A 15,005-nucleotide genomic window follows, 5' to 3' on the forward strand; every position below is an offset into this window, starting at 1 on the left:
CTCGCATTTAGACACACTTATCATTGCATTGATCACAAAAAATAAAAAAATGATGACGTGATTGACTCATCCGCCATAAACTATAGTTGCACTGGTGGAAGGATACCTCAGTTCACCTTTTTTTTTTTTTTGAAAGAAAATAGAGCACCGCAGTAGTATCAGCAAGTAGAAAGATATTTGTGGATGTGTGTGTGTGCATGCGGCTTGTTTATGTTGCGAAGGATTTGAGGCAGATTCAGGTTTGGTCTCCAGAGGTTCCCACATGTTTGTGTTTTTCCTTTGTAGCTGCGAAGCGAAAGCTGAAATAAACACTGATCTTTCAACTTTGTAACATGCTAAAGTGTGTTAGCTTGTGTGTTTTTACAAGTGGCGCCCCCTTTTTGCTCGCATTGATACGAAAAGACGGAAAAATCAATAACGTTTTCTTTCTATTGGCTTCTTAGATGCTATAGGAGAATTTTGGGCTTCATGAAAAGAGATTGGACTGGAACACACCGAGCTTTTTTTATTTTTTGTTCTCTTTCAAGGGCTTGCCGCTAATGTATTGAATAGTATTGACCTTGATTTTCTCTCTCACCTGTTTTCCTGTCAGAAGACCATTCTGCAGAGTCCAGGCCGACAATGTGTTCAGACCTTTCACCACACTTGCTCCAGGGACCAGTCTGGAAAACACACAGCAAAGACTTTATAGCTGACTTTTTTTTTTTTCAACACCCCTCTCAAAAAGAGAAAGGGGTGGAAAAAAAAATAGAACTGGAAAGAGTGTGAATGTCGCAGATCAATGTCTCCACTTCGACTGGATCGAAACTCGGCGGGCTGTCCTGTCGAAGGTTTCGTTTCTTTTTAAATGGGCTCGCGGGACATGAAACGTTTTTAACAAATACACAAAGAGTTATTTTGGGTTCAGTGTATTGAGGATTTTGTTGTAAAAAAACTGCATGAAGTATTAAAGTGTTGTTAGCTTATTGAATATAGATATACAATTTTGAATCCAGAACAGATGGCAGACAGTAACACAATATATTATTCAAAAGTATTCCTAGCACACCTACAGGCACTCACAACATCACTGTAAACCACAGTGGCTAACGCAATAGTCGTGAAATGGCGGGCTATAACCGTACATTCACCTCTGGACACCCCCCAAAAAAAAAAAAAAAATTAATATACTATATTTAAAAAAAGAAAATATACACTGACCTCTGCAAGTAGGCAGCGTTGGCTTCTGCATACATATCTTTTTTCAAATTATTACTGAGATCCACCAAAACCTGAGAATGAGGAAAAAAAATCCATTATTTTATTTATTTAATATTTTTTCAATTTATTTAATATATACCTCACACTGACTGTATCCTGAATGCAGTCAATGAGGCACAAATCATTTATATTATTTATGTAAAATGTGCTGTACAGCTGCTAAGTCAATGTTATCAATATTATGCACGTAGCATGATTACATAAACACACAAGCCATCAATTTACCTTTCCTTCCAAATAAGGTGCCAACGTCTCCATGAATGCGTAATGCTCTCTGTGAACACAAATGAAGATGAGTCGAGCTGCCTTAGCTGCCGCCTCATGGCTCATCACCTGCGTGGCACAAACATTCGCCGAGGTAAATCACAATCATTCCTTCTTGGTGGTCGTCGCTAAGCGCTTGGTGAGCTTCACCTGAGCTCCTTGAGGCAAGGGGCCGCAGCTGTGAGGTCTTCGGCTGCCGTATACAACCCTGCATCCCGTCTGGAGCATTCTCAGGCCCAAGGAGCGTCCCAAATCTCCCGTCCCAAAAATACACAGCGGCGGTTCCTGCTCCTGGGGCAAAGCCATTTGTGCCCCACGTCCTCCAAGAGCATGCAGGGACACGCTCTCGATTTTGGAATCTTCACTTAAACCGCTTGTCACTGTCATGTTGAAGCACTATTTGGTTGTCTCCTGCGTTGTTATATATTGCAACATGGACTTGCCTCACCCTTTTTCGTCTTGTCAACATGTGACCACCGAGTCGTGATAAAGGTTGAGCTAGAAGTTTATGACACCACTAATCAACATCTCCCATCACGTGTATCGTAGTGAGCATGTATTATCTCATTTGGTGTGACTCAACACTCGGATTTCCAATCTATGCGTTGGTTTTAATTGACACTGAGGGATGTTTTTTATTTCGCCAGACTTTGAACGGCAATCAGACGGAATGGAAACATCGTCATGGACTTTTATATTGTGTGGGGATAATCATGCTGTTGCAAAGATAAGAAGAGAAATATGAGAGGGACAATCCTTTACTCAAGTTTCTATTTGTTATTTGTCAAATATATTTGCTTTTTGGATGCGGGAATATTATTGAAGAACATTAAATATAGATCTAAACATCTATGATGAGAGTTTCTTAAATATGAGGAAGCCAAATTAGCTTCTGAGAATCTAATAATTCATAATATATTTAAAATAATGACAATTTCTGGGTCTTGTGAACATCCTTGAAAGAATTCCCTGATGTGGTAAAGAATGACAAGCTAATTAAAAACTACTGTCAGAGTCTTTCATATTTAAAAACAATCCTCCCGTGTGGTTAATTATATTCGCCGTTGACCCTGTCAAAGAATTGCACGTTTAATTTGATTGGTGTGTTTTTTTTTTTTAAATGTGGTTGTAGGTTGCGCATAATAAAACTTCAACGTTGATATGATACATTACATTTGTGTCACTGGAAAATAAAAAAATATTAAATCATGAGGGTGAATTTATTTCTGTCCTTTTTTTTTTTAACACAGTCACTTGTACTTTATATGAATATAATTCATTCTAAAATCAATTTTCCCATTTTGCAAAAAAAAAAAGAATTTTTCTGGTTTCTAGTGCCGCCTTTTTCTATTCCCACAACTCTCGACACGTTGACACGCTGGAGATCTTGTCCCGCAGATTCATTATCATTTCAAAACCCATTCTTCCAGCCAAGCGGCTGAAACAAAAAAAAAAGAATTTGTGCAAATTTAGTACTCGTGTCCCCACGGCGAGCGCATTTGCAAAGTTGTGACACGACACAGATGCAGCGGTGCAGAAATGAAGCGTGGCACATATGTAACTACTTCGTGTGAACACATTGCTTTACTCGACTATGCGTGTGTGTGTGTGTGTTTACACATGTGCCCTAAAGTGGGCCAAAAGATTGAAGCCTAAAAGTGTTGCATTACATCACCTTCCCTAACAATTTGCTCCTTACATTCAAAACACAAAGCTCCATTTGCATACTAAGCTAAATTTACAGCACGCCGCGGAGTGTGTATTACCTCGGGAGCTTTGCCACTGAAGTCCATAACCAAAACGTTAATGTCTACCTGAGGGCGGATGGTAGCAAAATGGGAAATCATTTAATGTTTAACCTTCAAGGCATTCGTTCGCTTGTCGCTCTGTTCCAATAGAAGTGATAGATAGAAGATTCACTTGACTCTTCCTTAGGGCCATCTTTCTTTTTCTTCACTTAATCTTTCCTAAAAAAAAAACCTCATCTTGTGTGTTCTTTTGGGTTTTTTTTTTCAGGCCACTCTTCTCTAAATGAAAAGACTTTCAATTCGCTGAGCAAACTCAAGTGAAGTTGAAACATAAAGCATACAGCAATTCTAGCCTTGTCTCAAGGGCCGTATGTAATTCTGAAAATTGGGCCCGGCAGTACGGTGACGAGATAATTGCGACGGCTGCACTAAAGTGGATTGACGGATGGATGGATGGATGGATGGATGGATGGATGGATAAGAAAGAAAGAAAAATAGATAGAAAAATAATAATGAAATATAAGAAAGAAATATAAGAAAGAAAAATAAGAAAGAAAAAAGAAAGAAAAAAGAAAAAGAAAGAAAAAGATAGATGGATGGATGGATGGATGGGTGGATGGATGGGTGGATCGATGGGTGGATCGATGGGTGGATCGATGGGTGGATCGATGGGTGGATGGGTGGGTAGATAAAAAAGAAAGAAAAATAGAAAGAAATATAAGAAAGAAATATAAGAAAGAAAAATAAGAAAGAAAAATAAGAAAGAAATATTAGAAAGAAAAAAGGAAAGAAAAAAGGAAAGAAAAAAGAAAGAAATAAGGAAAGAAAAAAGGAAAGAAAAAAAGAAAAAAGAAAGAAAAAGATAGATAGATAGATAGATAGATAGATAGATAGATAGATAGATAGATAGATAGATAGATAGATAGATAGATAGATAGATAGATAGATAGAATGAATTTGATTGAAACATCATTATTGTACTGCCCCTGGTTAAACCGTTGCGACAATAATTGCTCCCATTTTTCCCCCTCAAGTTTGTTGCTAGGGTGAGTTCATAAGACCGATAAGAAAACGACATTTACTTTTTTTTTTGTCTAGGTTGTTTGAAAGCCCAATTAGTGTCTCATTCCAATACGCCCATGGACAGAGTCTGAAGCAACAGCAAAATGCACAGACCACTATGAGGATGATTAGAGCGCATTTATCAATTTGGATGGCTACTCTGTATTAATTACAAAATACATATTGGTCTTCTGCAATATGCCAGTTGTGTTTACAAGAATTTCGATTTAGCGCTTCTTCCAGTTCTGTCATGCCTGCTTGTTATGATGATCCGATTGATCTTCATGCTATTAAGTGTGGCTTAATAGGCTTCTATACTGTGAAAATGGATAAACAATAAACAGAAGAGAAACATCAATATCTTTGTGTACAACAGCAAAGATACAGAGACCATTTTCTCTCTCTCGTCTGCTCTCACACATACACACACACGCTGCTCTTCAAGATATGAATCCTCTGAAGAGTTTCCCAAGAAATCCAGGGAGAGTTTTTAAACCAACTGAGTATTTTGCACCTACCTGCAGACATCTTGCGACATTTAAAAGGGGACGTGCAGTGGGAGGGAATCACGTCTAACACAAGCTCGTGCTCTCATTTTGAAAATGTCAAAATGAATTTGCACATGTGAAAAGTTCTTCCAAAGCTATGTCGAATCTTCCCGCAGTAATGGAAGATGACACCTAAGCGTAACTAAATAGACTAACAAGTCTTCTTTGTGACCTTTACTGCAATGGAGGAACTATGCAAACATTATCGGAGTATCCAATTAGCAGATTTAAAAAAAAAACACACAAATGGGATTCTCATTATTTACTTATTTCGGAATGTGAGAAAAAAAAATCCAGAAAAAAACAATCTGGCCTGGCACTTTAAGTATATTTCATGATGGGAGGCAGTGCCCCCTCAGCCCCCCCTCTAGCTACGCCAATGATTGCAGTTAAAAAACACTATACAGATATTTTTTGTTGCTATTTCTCATGGGAAGAATTTCTAAAATAAATAAAGAATAAATATAGGTCGACCAGCACACCATATTGTGTTTGACTTTGGAGGTTTCGCCTGTCAGACAATGGCCTTATGCTCTCTTCTGGAAACAGGCCTTGATTGTCTACTCGCCTCCTCTCACTTCCTTCGGCTTCCAGCTCATGACATTCTTTTTACCTCCCGATGAATGCGAGCGAACAAAAGGCATTTTGGCCGCCGCGCCGACAGATTAGAGATTAAAATCTGCCATGTATCCATGTCATTGCGTATAATCGTATCCTTGACAAACAGCTGTGCTGTGCAAATGGCGAGTGTCCACACCGCTCATCTCCCCCTGTGACTGCGGGGTAATCGTCAGCCCCATTACGAGGCTGAATGGGCCGACAGGATTTTTCGCTCCGTCTCCTCAGCCTTACCTTCGCTGGAGCGAAAGAGCTGACGCCGGGAGAAAGCGCTGACGCAGAAGTGGAAGGAGACCAGAATGAGAACCTCATCGCAGGTGAGATTTCTTTCTGCTGGTGGAGGGAAAACCAGTGTGGATGATGGACGGTGATTCGGGAAATGTCTATCGCCCGTTTTTTTATTATAAAGTTAACAAGGCCCAAATGTGCTAATGAGCGGATGGCATTTGATCTCATTAAAAGGGCCCAGTGGGAGACAATGCCCCGACGTGGACGAGAGATTGGTGAAAGATAATGACGTGCCAGCAGGGCTCTTAGATCAGGATCATGGTAACAAGCGTGAACACAGGCATGGCTCGGGTTGCCTAGTTGCTCACACTGATCATAATTGCGATGTTCAAAAAATCAAATGGAGCCAAGGTCTTGGCGAACTTACAGTGGAGTCAAGTTTTCAAAGTTTTTTTTTTTTTTTTACTGAGAGCTTAGCCAAGTCAGAAGACCACTTTTGTTTATTTTTATTTATTATTATTATTTTTTATTTCTTATTTTATGTTTAGATTCAGTTATTCTCTCGATTATTCCATTGATTAATCGAATAATTAAATAGTATTTTGTATTAAAATATATTACAAAAAAAATTAACCGGTTGCTGTTCATTTAGTGATAAAAAACCAAAACAATAATTAAGAAATATCACACGAGCGGGATTGATTTTGTACTCAGCCTTGTTGAAAATAATTAAATTACTGGCTCAACTCACTAGCCTTGTTGAAATTAATTAAATTACTGGCTCAGTAGTTGTAAGCAGATTTTTGCAAATGTCTTTTTTTATCAAAACACAAAAGATAATCAGTCTGCTGTCATGAAGAAATCTGAGAATTATCAAAAAGCAGAACACCAAGGATTTCAACGTTAACAACGGCTCAAAACAATTAATTGATTATTTTGGGAATCAAATAGTTAATTTGACAGCTCTAATTCTCTTAACTACAATTTGTGGCCAATTCAGTAAAATACTATCCTCTGATTAGCTTGCAACCTAATTAGACCTAACCTTGCAACATAATTAGAAAAATCCAGCAACTCGGAACCATTCTCCAATTCTTTGTCTTGCGTTCCTCAGAAGAGAACACAAGGATACATCCTGTCAGAGCTGATAAGACGCGTTACTGTAGGTTTATAATAGGAAAAAGAATTATTCATTGTCTCCTACGCTAATCTCTCATGTCTGGAAAGCAAGAAAAAAAAAAAAAACACTGCTGTTTGCTATTCCGTGGGATTCTATTATGTATTATAATTTCCAAATGTGTATATTATGAAACATTTAGAAAAAAAATGTGATTTGCTGCTGTCTCACACACGCACAAAACGAGGGGGAGCAGTGATTCGACTCAAATCCATCACCATGGTGAACGTTCATGCTCGTTTACAATCGCCCCCAATTTCAAATGTGGGAGGAGCTTAAGTACAACGTTTAAGAGTTCCAAATCTCTTGTGTTGCTTTACTTTCACGCCATCTGAATGTAAGTGGGTGCGCGTGCATGTGAACGTGTCAGCATATTTGAAAGACTCATGGAAAAATGGAAGCGAGTAAGCATATGCAATGTCGTCCCGGAAGGTGCAAATAATTGATGGCTTGCAGATATCACATATTAGAATTTCATTTTGTGAGTGCGTGTGCATGACACAATGTCTTTTGAAGAAAGCAGTTCATGCACACTTGCAGAAGCTGGGATTAAAAAAAATCCCACCGTAAATAATGTGTGTTATGTGAACAGTCTGTAAATGATACTAACATTTCTATGATTTATCCAATGGCGCTTTTTTTTAGAGTCTCTATTGTTGCGTTTGTTTGATTCATTTTTTTATAATGAACAGGAAAAATAGTCCATTTGCTACAACTGACCTTCATGAATGTGTGTATGAGATATTTTAATGTGCGTGTGTGTATGAGCGAGTGTTTTTTCCTTACAGTGCGCGAAGGTTAATTGCTATGTGACCAAACCGAGAGCAGTGACCTCTGACCTATCGAGGGTAGAGCACGGCCTTGCAGAAGAGAAAAATGAATAATTACATTGCATGCCCTTGCTGATGTCCTTCAACTTGAGCAGAGTGAAGGATCCTGCATATGCTGTCGTGCGGGATGATAGAGGGAAAAAAAAAAAAATCAAATAGGACTTGACGGAAATTTAAGTGGAATTTATTTTAGGACTTGAAGTGATTCGATTGTGGAGAATGAAGTTGGACAAAATGTGTTTTGAGATTGCTTTGTTGAGATGGAGCCCAACAAACGTATGTGTGATGTAAGTGTTGGCAAGTCAGTAGCTTAGCGAAGTGAAGTGAGAACGACACGTGTGTGTGTGTGTGTTTCATATAGTGAACACAAATCCTCTCTGGCATTGGCCTGGTCACGTATTCTGCCAGGTCGCCTTCGAAATTCCACGAAATAGCCAGACGAATGTCAGAGAGTGTAATTAGTTCATGAGTTACTCTGCCATGGGTTGACATTTAAGTGTCGCTAATGTGTGTTTCTGCACAACTCTGTGTGTGTGTGTCTTAATACACAATCCTCTCTTCACACACCACTCTTAAGCTCGCTACACACCACAGCGGAACGCGAACAAATTACAGTCAGCGACTCTTATCTGCATATGTTGGGATCGAACCTCGTAATGGGAAAAACAGCAATCCCTGGTTTCTTATCGCCAGAGGAAGTTTTCACGCGCCACATGTTTTATTGAACCACACAGCACGGCGTGATTGCCAAGAAAGAAGTGGATTGCCCTGGCCCGTTGAGTTGTATTATAGTAATTGAAAGAGAAGAAAGGTGAGAGTGGGGATATTTTCAGAGACTGAGCTTTTGCAACAGAGACTCTCCACGCCACGCTTGGATGAAAATAAATAAATAAATAAATATATAAACAAACATATATGTAAAATAAATAAATGTAACAATATAAATATAATATGTATATTTTTTTTATCCAAGCGTGGCATGGAGAGTCTCTGTATATAAATAAAAGTAAAATAAATAATAAATAAAATATAATATATATATTTTTTTTATCCAAGCGTGGCATGGAGAGTCTCTGTATATCTACGTATATCTATATATATATATATATCTACATCTATATCTATATATCTCTATATCTATATCTATATCTATATCTCTCTATATATCTATATCTATATCTATATATCGCTATATATATATAGAGAGAGATATATATATAATATATCTACATCTATATATAGATATATATATATATATATACACACATACACACACAAACACACACATAAACAAAGTAGGTGTGTTGTGCTTTTGTGCACCTTTCACAATGTCACCGCCACGGAGGATTGTGTGAAAGCTGTCATAGAACATGAGGGTCCGAAAATAGACAATTCCCAAAAGGGGGGGGGTGAGGGAAAGATGGTTGAGTAGGCTCACATTTTAGACAAAACGCTGCAATTCTGGGTCACCGACATTGATTAATTATAAATTAGCGCTTACAGTAAAAATGCACACATGCATGCACGCAGAAACCCTGGCACACAACATTCCTTTTACACAATCGCTTTATAATATTGTGAAAAGAACTCTTGTCACTATTGCAAAATAGGAACAGCTGCCAAAGAGTGGATGAAAAAAAAGTCCTTGAACTAAGTTATCGGCATTAGAATAACAGGACCACAATACCTGAACTGTAGAAAGTAAAATATTAACTTTCTATTTTCTTCGTGTGACTCTAGCCTGGATCCACACCTACTTTTTCCTGCACCAAAAAAAATCAACTTTATCAAAGGAAGTACTCCTTTTTACTTTTGAGTGACAGATGGATCAAATTCTTCTCAAACTCTCCGCCCCCGTCTCGCCTTCCACTTCCTGGCCCTGTGACACCATTCCTAACGGAGCCGTTTTTAATCCCTCGCCGGTTCCCTCGCGCTCACTTCACTTATTCGGAATTCTCCTCTCGCTCTGTCAGTGTACAGCAACTTCTGGCTGCGGGGTGTGTGTGAGTGTGTATGTGTGTATGATCCGAGAGAGCGAGACCTACGAGAGCTTTCCTAAATCCCAGGTAAGTGCAAAGCTTTTCTGTGGGAGAATTTCATTTCATCACCTCTCATCCTGCACACAGAGAAGAGGGATAGGAGTTTCCTAGTTATGAATCCAATAAGCAGTGTGTGTGTGTGTGCGTGCGTGTGCATGCATTTGTATGAATGTGTGTTTGAGTGTGTGAATGAGAAAGAGCGAGAAGGAGCCTCGTGGGCTGTTTATGAGAGTGAAGGTTACTTCAATAAATTCAAACTGAAGGTTAAATAGAAAAGTGTGTGTGTGTGTATGTGTTTATATGTATATGTGTGTGTACATGAGTGTATAAGTGTGTGTGTGTATACTTGAGTGTATAAGCGTATGTGTGTACATGTATGTGTATACTTGAGTGTATAAGCGTATGTGCATGAGTGTGTATCAGTGTGTGTATATATGTGTGTGTGTGTTGTGTTGTGTGTGTGTGTGTACATCTCTGAAAGGCATAGTCAAGGTGGGACCGTGTCCCACTATTACATTTATCGCCTATCTATGCATAACATGCTTGTATTGACATACGAGCATTCTTGCTCCTTGACACGATTTTTTTATACTGTACACACACACACACACACACACATACAAACACACAAACGCCGCATCCGAGTAAAACATTGAGTCGGAGTGCTGAGGTCAGCCGCAAATCATTTCAAGTCACCATGATGACCAGATTAAATTAAAAGGCCTGCTTGCTAGCCAGCCAGCCTCAGCCATGCACATTAAAACAGGAACCAACACACACATGCACATTAACAAACCAAATGCTTTCTGGAGAAGACAGTAGGACCACAAGTAAACGTTGAATGAAAACAAAAGAGGAGAGCAGACGGTCCAGAAAGCAGCCGTTGGGAAGCAGCTGAGACTGATTCAATTAAAGTGGTCATTGCGCTGCTTTTCCGGCTCCACAGTCTGCCGCCACTAAGAAGATAGGCACCATTGGAGTCTAGCCTCGGATTAATTCACGGCCAACGTGACTTTGTTGGCATGAAAACATGTCGATGTGGGCGGTAAAGTGGAAAGAAGAAGATATCAAGTCTCCCTTTGACGTTTGTGAGGATGTCAAGGCTTGTTATGTCATCCATGCAGTCCATGTTTTCAGATGATATTTCAGATGACGTGAGAAGGATAGAGAGAAGAAAAATGGGTGCATCAGTTGAGATCCTCGCTAGTCTCGGGATGACTAAAAGTTGAGCCAGGACAAGCCTGTAATCCTTCACTATAAGATTCACCAGAATGGAACTGTTCGAGTTTACCCTTGACTGAAATCCTCTGGACTGTGTCGAGAAGATGATTCCATAGGAGAAGAGCCTGGTAGCTAAAGGCTTGGACTCCCATTTTTACTTTAGAAAAAAAAAAGTTTGGAATCATAAGTAAATGTAAGCTCTGGGTGAGGAGTGTTTTAATCGGTTGATAATCCAACAGAAGCTCTTTAAGGTACGATGGTGCCTGGTCATGGAGAGCTTCATATTTAAGAAGAAGGATTTTAAATATAGTAACTTAATTTTATATATAATTTTAAATTTTATAGGGAGAAGGTACAGAAAATTCTCCTTGGAGGAACTGTGTTAATTGTGGGATCCCTCAAGGCTCAATCCTTGGACCCTTTTTTTTTTCTTTCCAATCTTTGTATGTTAATGCTTCAGAACACGATTGTCGGATATGCAAATGACACAGCTATATTTATCAATGACCCCAAATGACAGAAGTCCAGTTGGGAATTTTTTTGCAGGGAAATTTTCTTCCAAGTCAACTTAAGTTCTTCATAAGTTGGTCATCACACCTGAGTCTGTGAACTCTACCTCAAGGGCTTTTTTTTTTTTTTTTTTTTTGATACGAGTGACCGTCAGTGATGTTTGGATTGCCAAACACAATTTAACCGCATCCATGACTCTTCACTTATCCTCCGAGTGCTGACGGGCACATAGCCAGGTCGGTTACGGACTTCCCCAAAATGAGCGATGGCTCCCCACGCTTTCATCTACTCCTCTGCTGCATGATTTTTGGACCGTGGGGGGGGGCTGCTCCCTCTAAAACCACATTTCATCGCTGCATTGAAGCACAATAACTAAAGTTGAGCGTACTCTTGTGTGTTCTCCCGTTTGACTCAAATTAGCTGAACAAAGTGTGTTGCCTGAAGCCTCCGATGGGACCGACCAAAGGCATCACGAGCAGAACTCATCTATTATTTACTCCGCTCGGCGGGCATTTCACTAAATAGCCAAAATGGCCGTATCAAACCACCTGTCTGTAGTCACAAACAAGGGAAAATATAGTCATGTGATTTCTGCCATTCTACCTTTTGATCTCAGGCGTAGCATTTTTAATGAGGTTTTGAAAAAGGCAAACAAGCCCGTCAGCGATGGAGGTGGAACACACAAACACTTTGTCACAAACACACAAATAATGTCGGTGGAGTAATTCATTAATAATAATAATCCTGTTACTGTGCAGTTGTGATGACAAGAAAGTATAAAATTGAATATTTTAATCCCAAAAGGGAAGTTATCTTGCATTGGTGATGCTCCATTACTTTTTTTCTGCAGCTGAATATATGCTGATTACATTTCAGGTAGCATATGAATCATGGAGGAGGAAATGAATTGCTGTCAAAGGGTATTAAAATGGCTTCTTAATGTTCAATACTTCAGGACTGAAGTCACAGTAGACATCAGCAAAGATTAACTTGAGCTTTTTTTTCTTTTTTCTTCTTTAGTCTTGAGCATATGAAGTACCTTCTCATCGTCTATTATTGCCGCAATATAAAATTTGGCATGAAAAGACAACACAGCAGGGGGGGGGCGGAGTAACTCATTGAGAAGAGATGACCTGCCGACTCGTGATGCCAAGCCTGCCGCAGCATCGAGAGCCTGAGCGCCATGTGGTCTGTGAAGCAACACATATATGATACTCCCTTTTATGTTTTGATCTTTTTTCACACGCTGACAGTTCACATAACCCGTCCCCTATATTCATCAAAACACAACATAAATCTTTTTTTTTTTCTTCTCTTTTGTACGCTCGTGTTCTTTGTATTCTTCCCTCGCTCGAGATATACTACATCCATAAACATCAGATGGGAAAAAGGACATGTCTCAATTCTCGCTGGCACTAGTTAAGTAAAATAAATGAATAAATAAATAAATATATATTTTTAAAAAGCATCCCAACATGTCTCAGTTCTCACTGACACTAGCAAGGTAAAATAAATAAATAAATATATTTTTTTAAAAGCGTTCCAGCACGTCTCAGTTCTCACTGACACTAGTAATCCCTTACTAGTAAAATAAATTTTAAAAAATGAATAAATAAATAAATGAATAAATAAATAAATGAATGAATAAATATTTTTTTAAAAAAGCATTCCAGCACATCTCAGTTCTCACTGACAATAGTAAGGTAAGGTAAGGTAAGGTAAGGTAAGGTAAGGTACAATAAATAAATAAATAAATAAATGAAACATTTTAAGCATTCCAGGATTTTCTTTATAATTAAAAAAAAAAAAAAAAAAAAAAACAGTCGCTAGATAATATTCTTTCTTCCACAAACACATTTTCGATAAATTACGGCATCGGTAATTACACGGAAGCCGCCGGTAAATTTACCTTCCATTTCCATTTAGATTACAGAATATTTCACTTCTGTCGATCGGTGGCATGAACACCATACGCGTGTTGCCGAGGCCGCACAGTAGGCAGACGGAAGCAACTGCTTGTGACGTTTTTCGATTGCCTCCGATGCATGTGTGTGCACAGAAACATAAATATGTTAGCGATGGGGAACATACAGAATGTTCCTTCTCAAACACGGCAATAAATATCAATGACGGGAGCACATATGAGACAACTAAATCCTAATTCCACTGGCCGGATTCTCCCCTCTGATGTTATCATGACATCTATAATTTCACTCATCCAATATTTTGCACTCATCATTAAAATTATACCCGTTTGAAATTGCATCCATCGCTTTCAGGGTCAAACTGTGGCCATTATTCGAATTATTATTATTACCGAAATTGGTTTTCAGGGTGTCCCCACCTACTGCCCAAAGTCAGCTGGGATCGTCCTCTACTAAGTGCAGTGTGAAAAAGGGTTTTATAATCCCAGTTTGAATAATAATAATTTGAATAACAATGGGTAAAAATAGTATCGGCTACAATTCGGATATTTATGTATTAGAATGCAAGAGGATGTCACGTTGTCGTCTGCAACCTATCCGGGGGGTTCTTTGGAAGGGGATCAGGGACACACACATATATATCATGACTCGCACACTCATCCCAGCTTCTGGATCTTAATAGTAAACGTGACTCTTAAGTACAGTGCCTACGAAAGCAATATGGAGCCCAACTGAAATATTTCTGCAGCTTATAAGCAGAGACAAGCAGGGAAGAGAGCCAGAGGCATCAACTGGGGAAAACAGATACCACCATGATTTTTTTTTTTTTTTTTTTCCGTCTGTGTCTCCCACCCACTGAGCCAGACCCCCACACCCTGCCTTTTTCCTTTTTTTTTTCTCTCCTGCATGTACTGTACTGCATCATTTCCAGTGGTAATGAGTGCAGCAGGAGCAGGAAGGGAGATATGAAGCGAGGCGGTACTTAAGGGAATTAGAGTCTTTAAAATATACCTAAAGGTTTCCTCCAAGTGCAAATACCCACCCCCAACTTAAATTCATATATTTTCAAAGATACTAAATAAAGACAGTCAACCTGATCTGGGGTTTTAAAAAAAAAAACATGATGAAAAACTAAAGTGAGCATTTTTTTTTTTCATCATTCCGCAGGCTGAGTTATATTTGCTAATGTAGTTTGCATTGTTTAGCAGTCATTATTGCTGCAAGGTTCACAGTGGCTCTTGGGTACATAGAAATATTTCACGTGGATGGCCTTAAGTGGAGCAGAGATTAAAGCAAAAGGGTGGATGGAGGTAATTTCCTTTTTCCTAGAAGTGGGAAATGTTATTCCAGAAAACAGGACACAGTAATAAAGGGGGAGTTTCCAAGTGTAAAAATTATCCACTTTAAATATTTTGGTTAAAACTGTCACTATAAACTTATATCGGTAAAATGGTTTGTGGAGAAAAAAAAACCTCTCTTGATCCAGCTATCTGATTTGATTTTTAAACCACAGCGCCTGAGGAAAAACAACCAATCAGAGAGAGTGAATGCGTGACTGACAAGAGATCAGTCATT

The 15,005-nt window shown here is 38.9% G+C and overlaps 1 protein-coding gene across 3 annotated transcripts in view; it reads right to left on the reverse strand.

Moving 5' to 3' along the window:
- The window catches only part of LOC148391913 (metalloreductase STEAP4-like), a 41,133-nt gene that overhangs the window by 4,848 nt on the left and 21,280 nt on the right, over positions 1-15,005 (reverse strand). Inside the window, exons 1-4 of one of the 3 annotated variants that reach the window (XM_088387758.1) lie at positions 1,675-2,682; positions 1,486-1,593; positions 1,201-1,271; positions 578-662 (exon numbers count right to left, since the gene is read on the reverse strand). In XM_088387758.1, coding sequence (XP_088243884.1) covers positions 578-662; positions 1,201-1,271; positions 1,486-1,593; positions 1,675-1,911 — 501 coding nt within the window. In that variant the 5' untranslated portion in view covers positions 1,912-2,682. Of the gene's footprint in view, positions 1-577; positions 663-1,200; positions 1,272-1,485; positions 1,594-1,674; positions 2,683-12,090; positions 12,696-15,005 lie in introns of those variants that run through there. The other 2 variants (XM_088387760.1, XR_015860972.1) reach the window with 2 other exon arrangements.

The sequence above is a fragment of the Syngnathus floridae genome, chromosome 10 (genome assembly GCF_059516105.1).
Source record: "Syngnathus floridae isolate MCC-2025c chromosome 10, RoL_Sflo_1.0, whole genome shotgun sequence".
NCBI classification, from domain to species: domain Eukaryota; kingdom Metazoa; phylum Chordata; class Actinopteri; order Syngnathiformes; family Syngnathidae; genus Syngnathus; species Syngnathus floridae.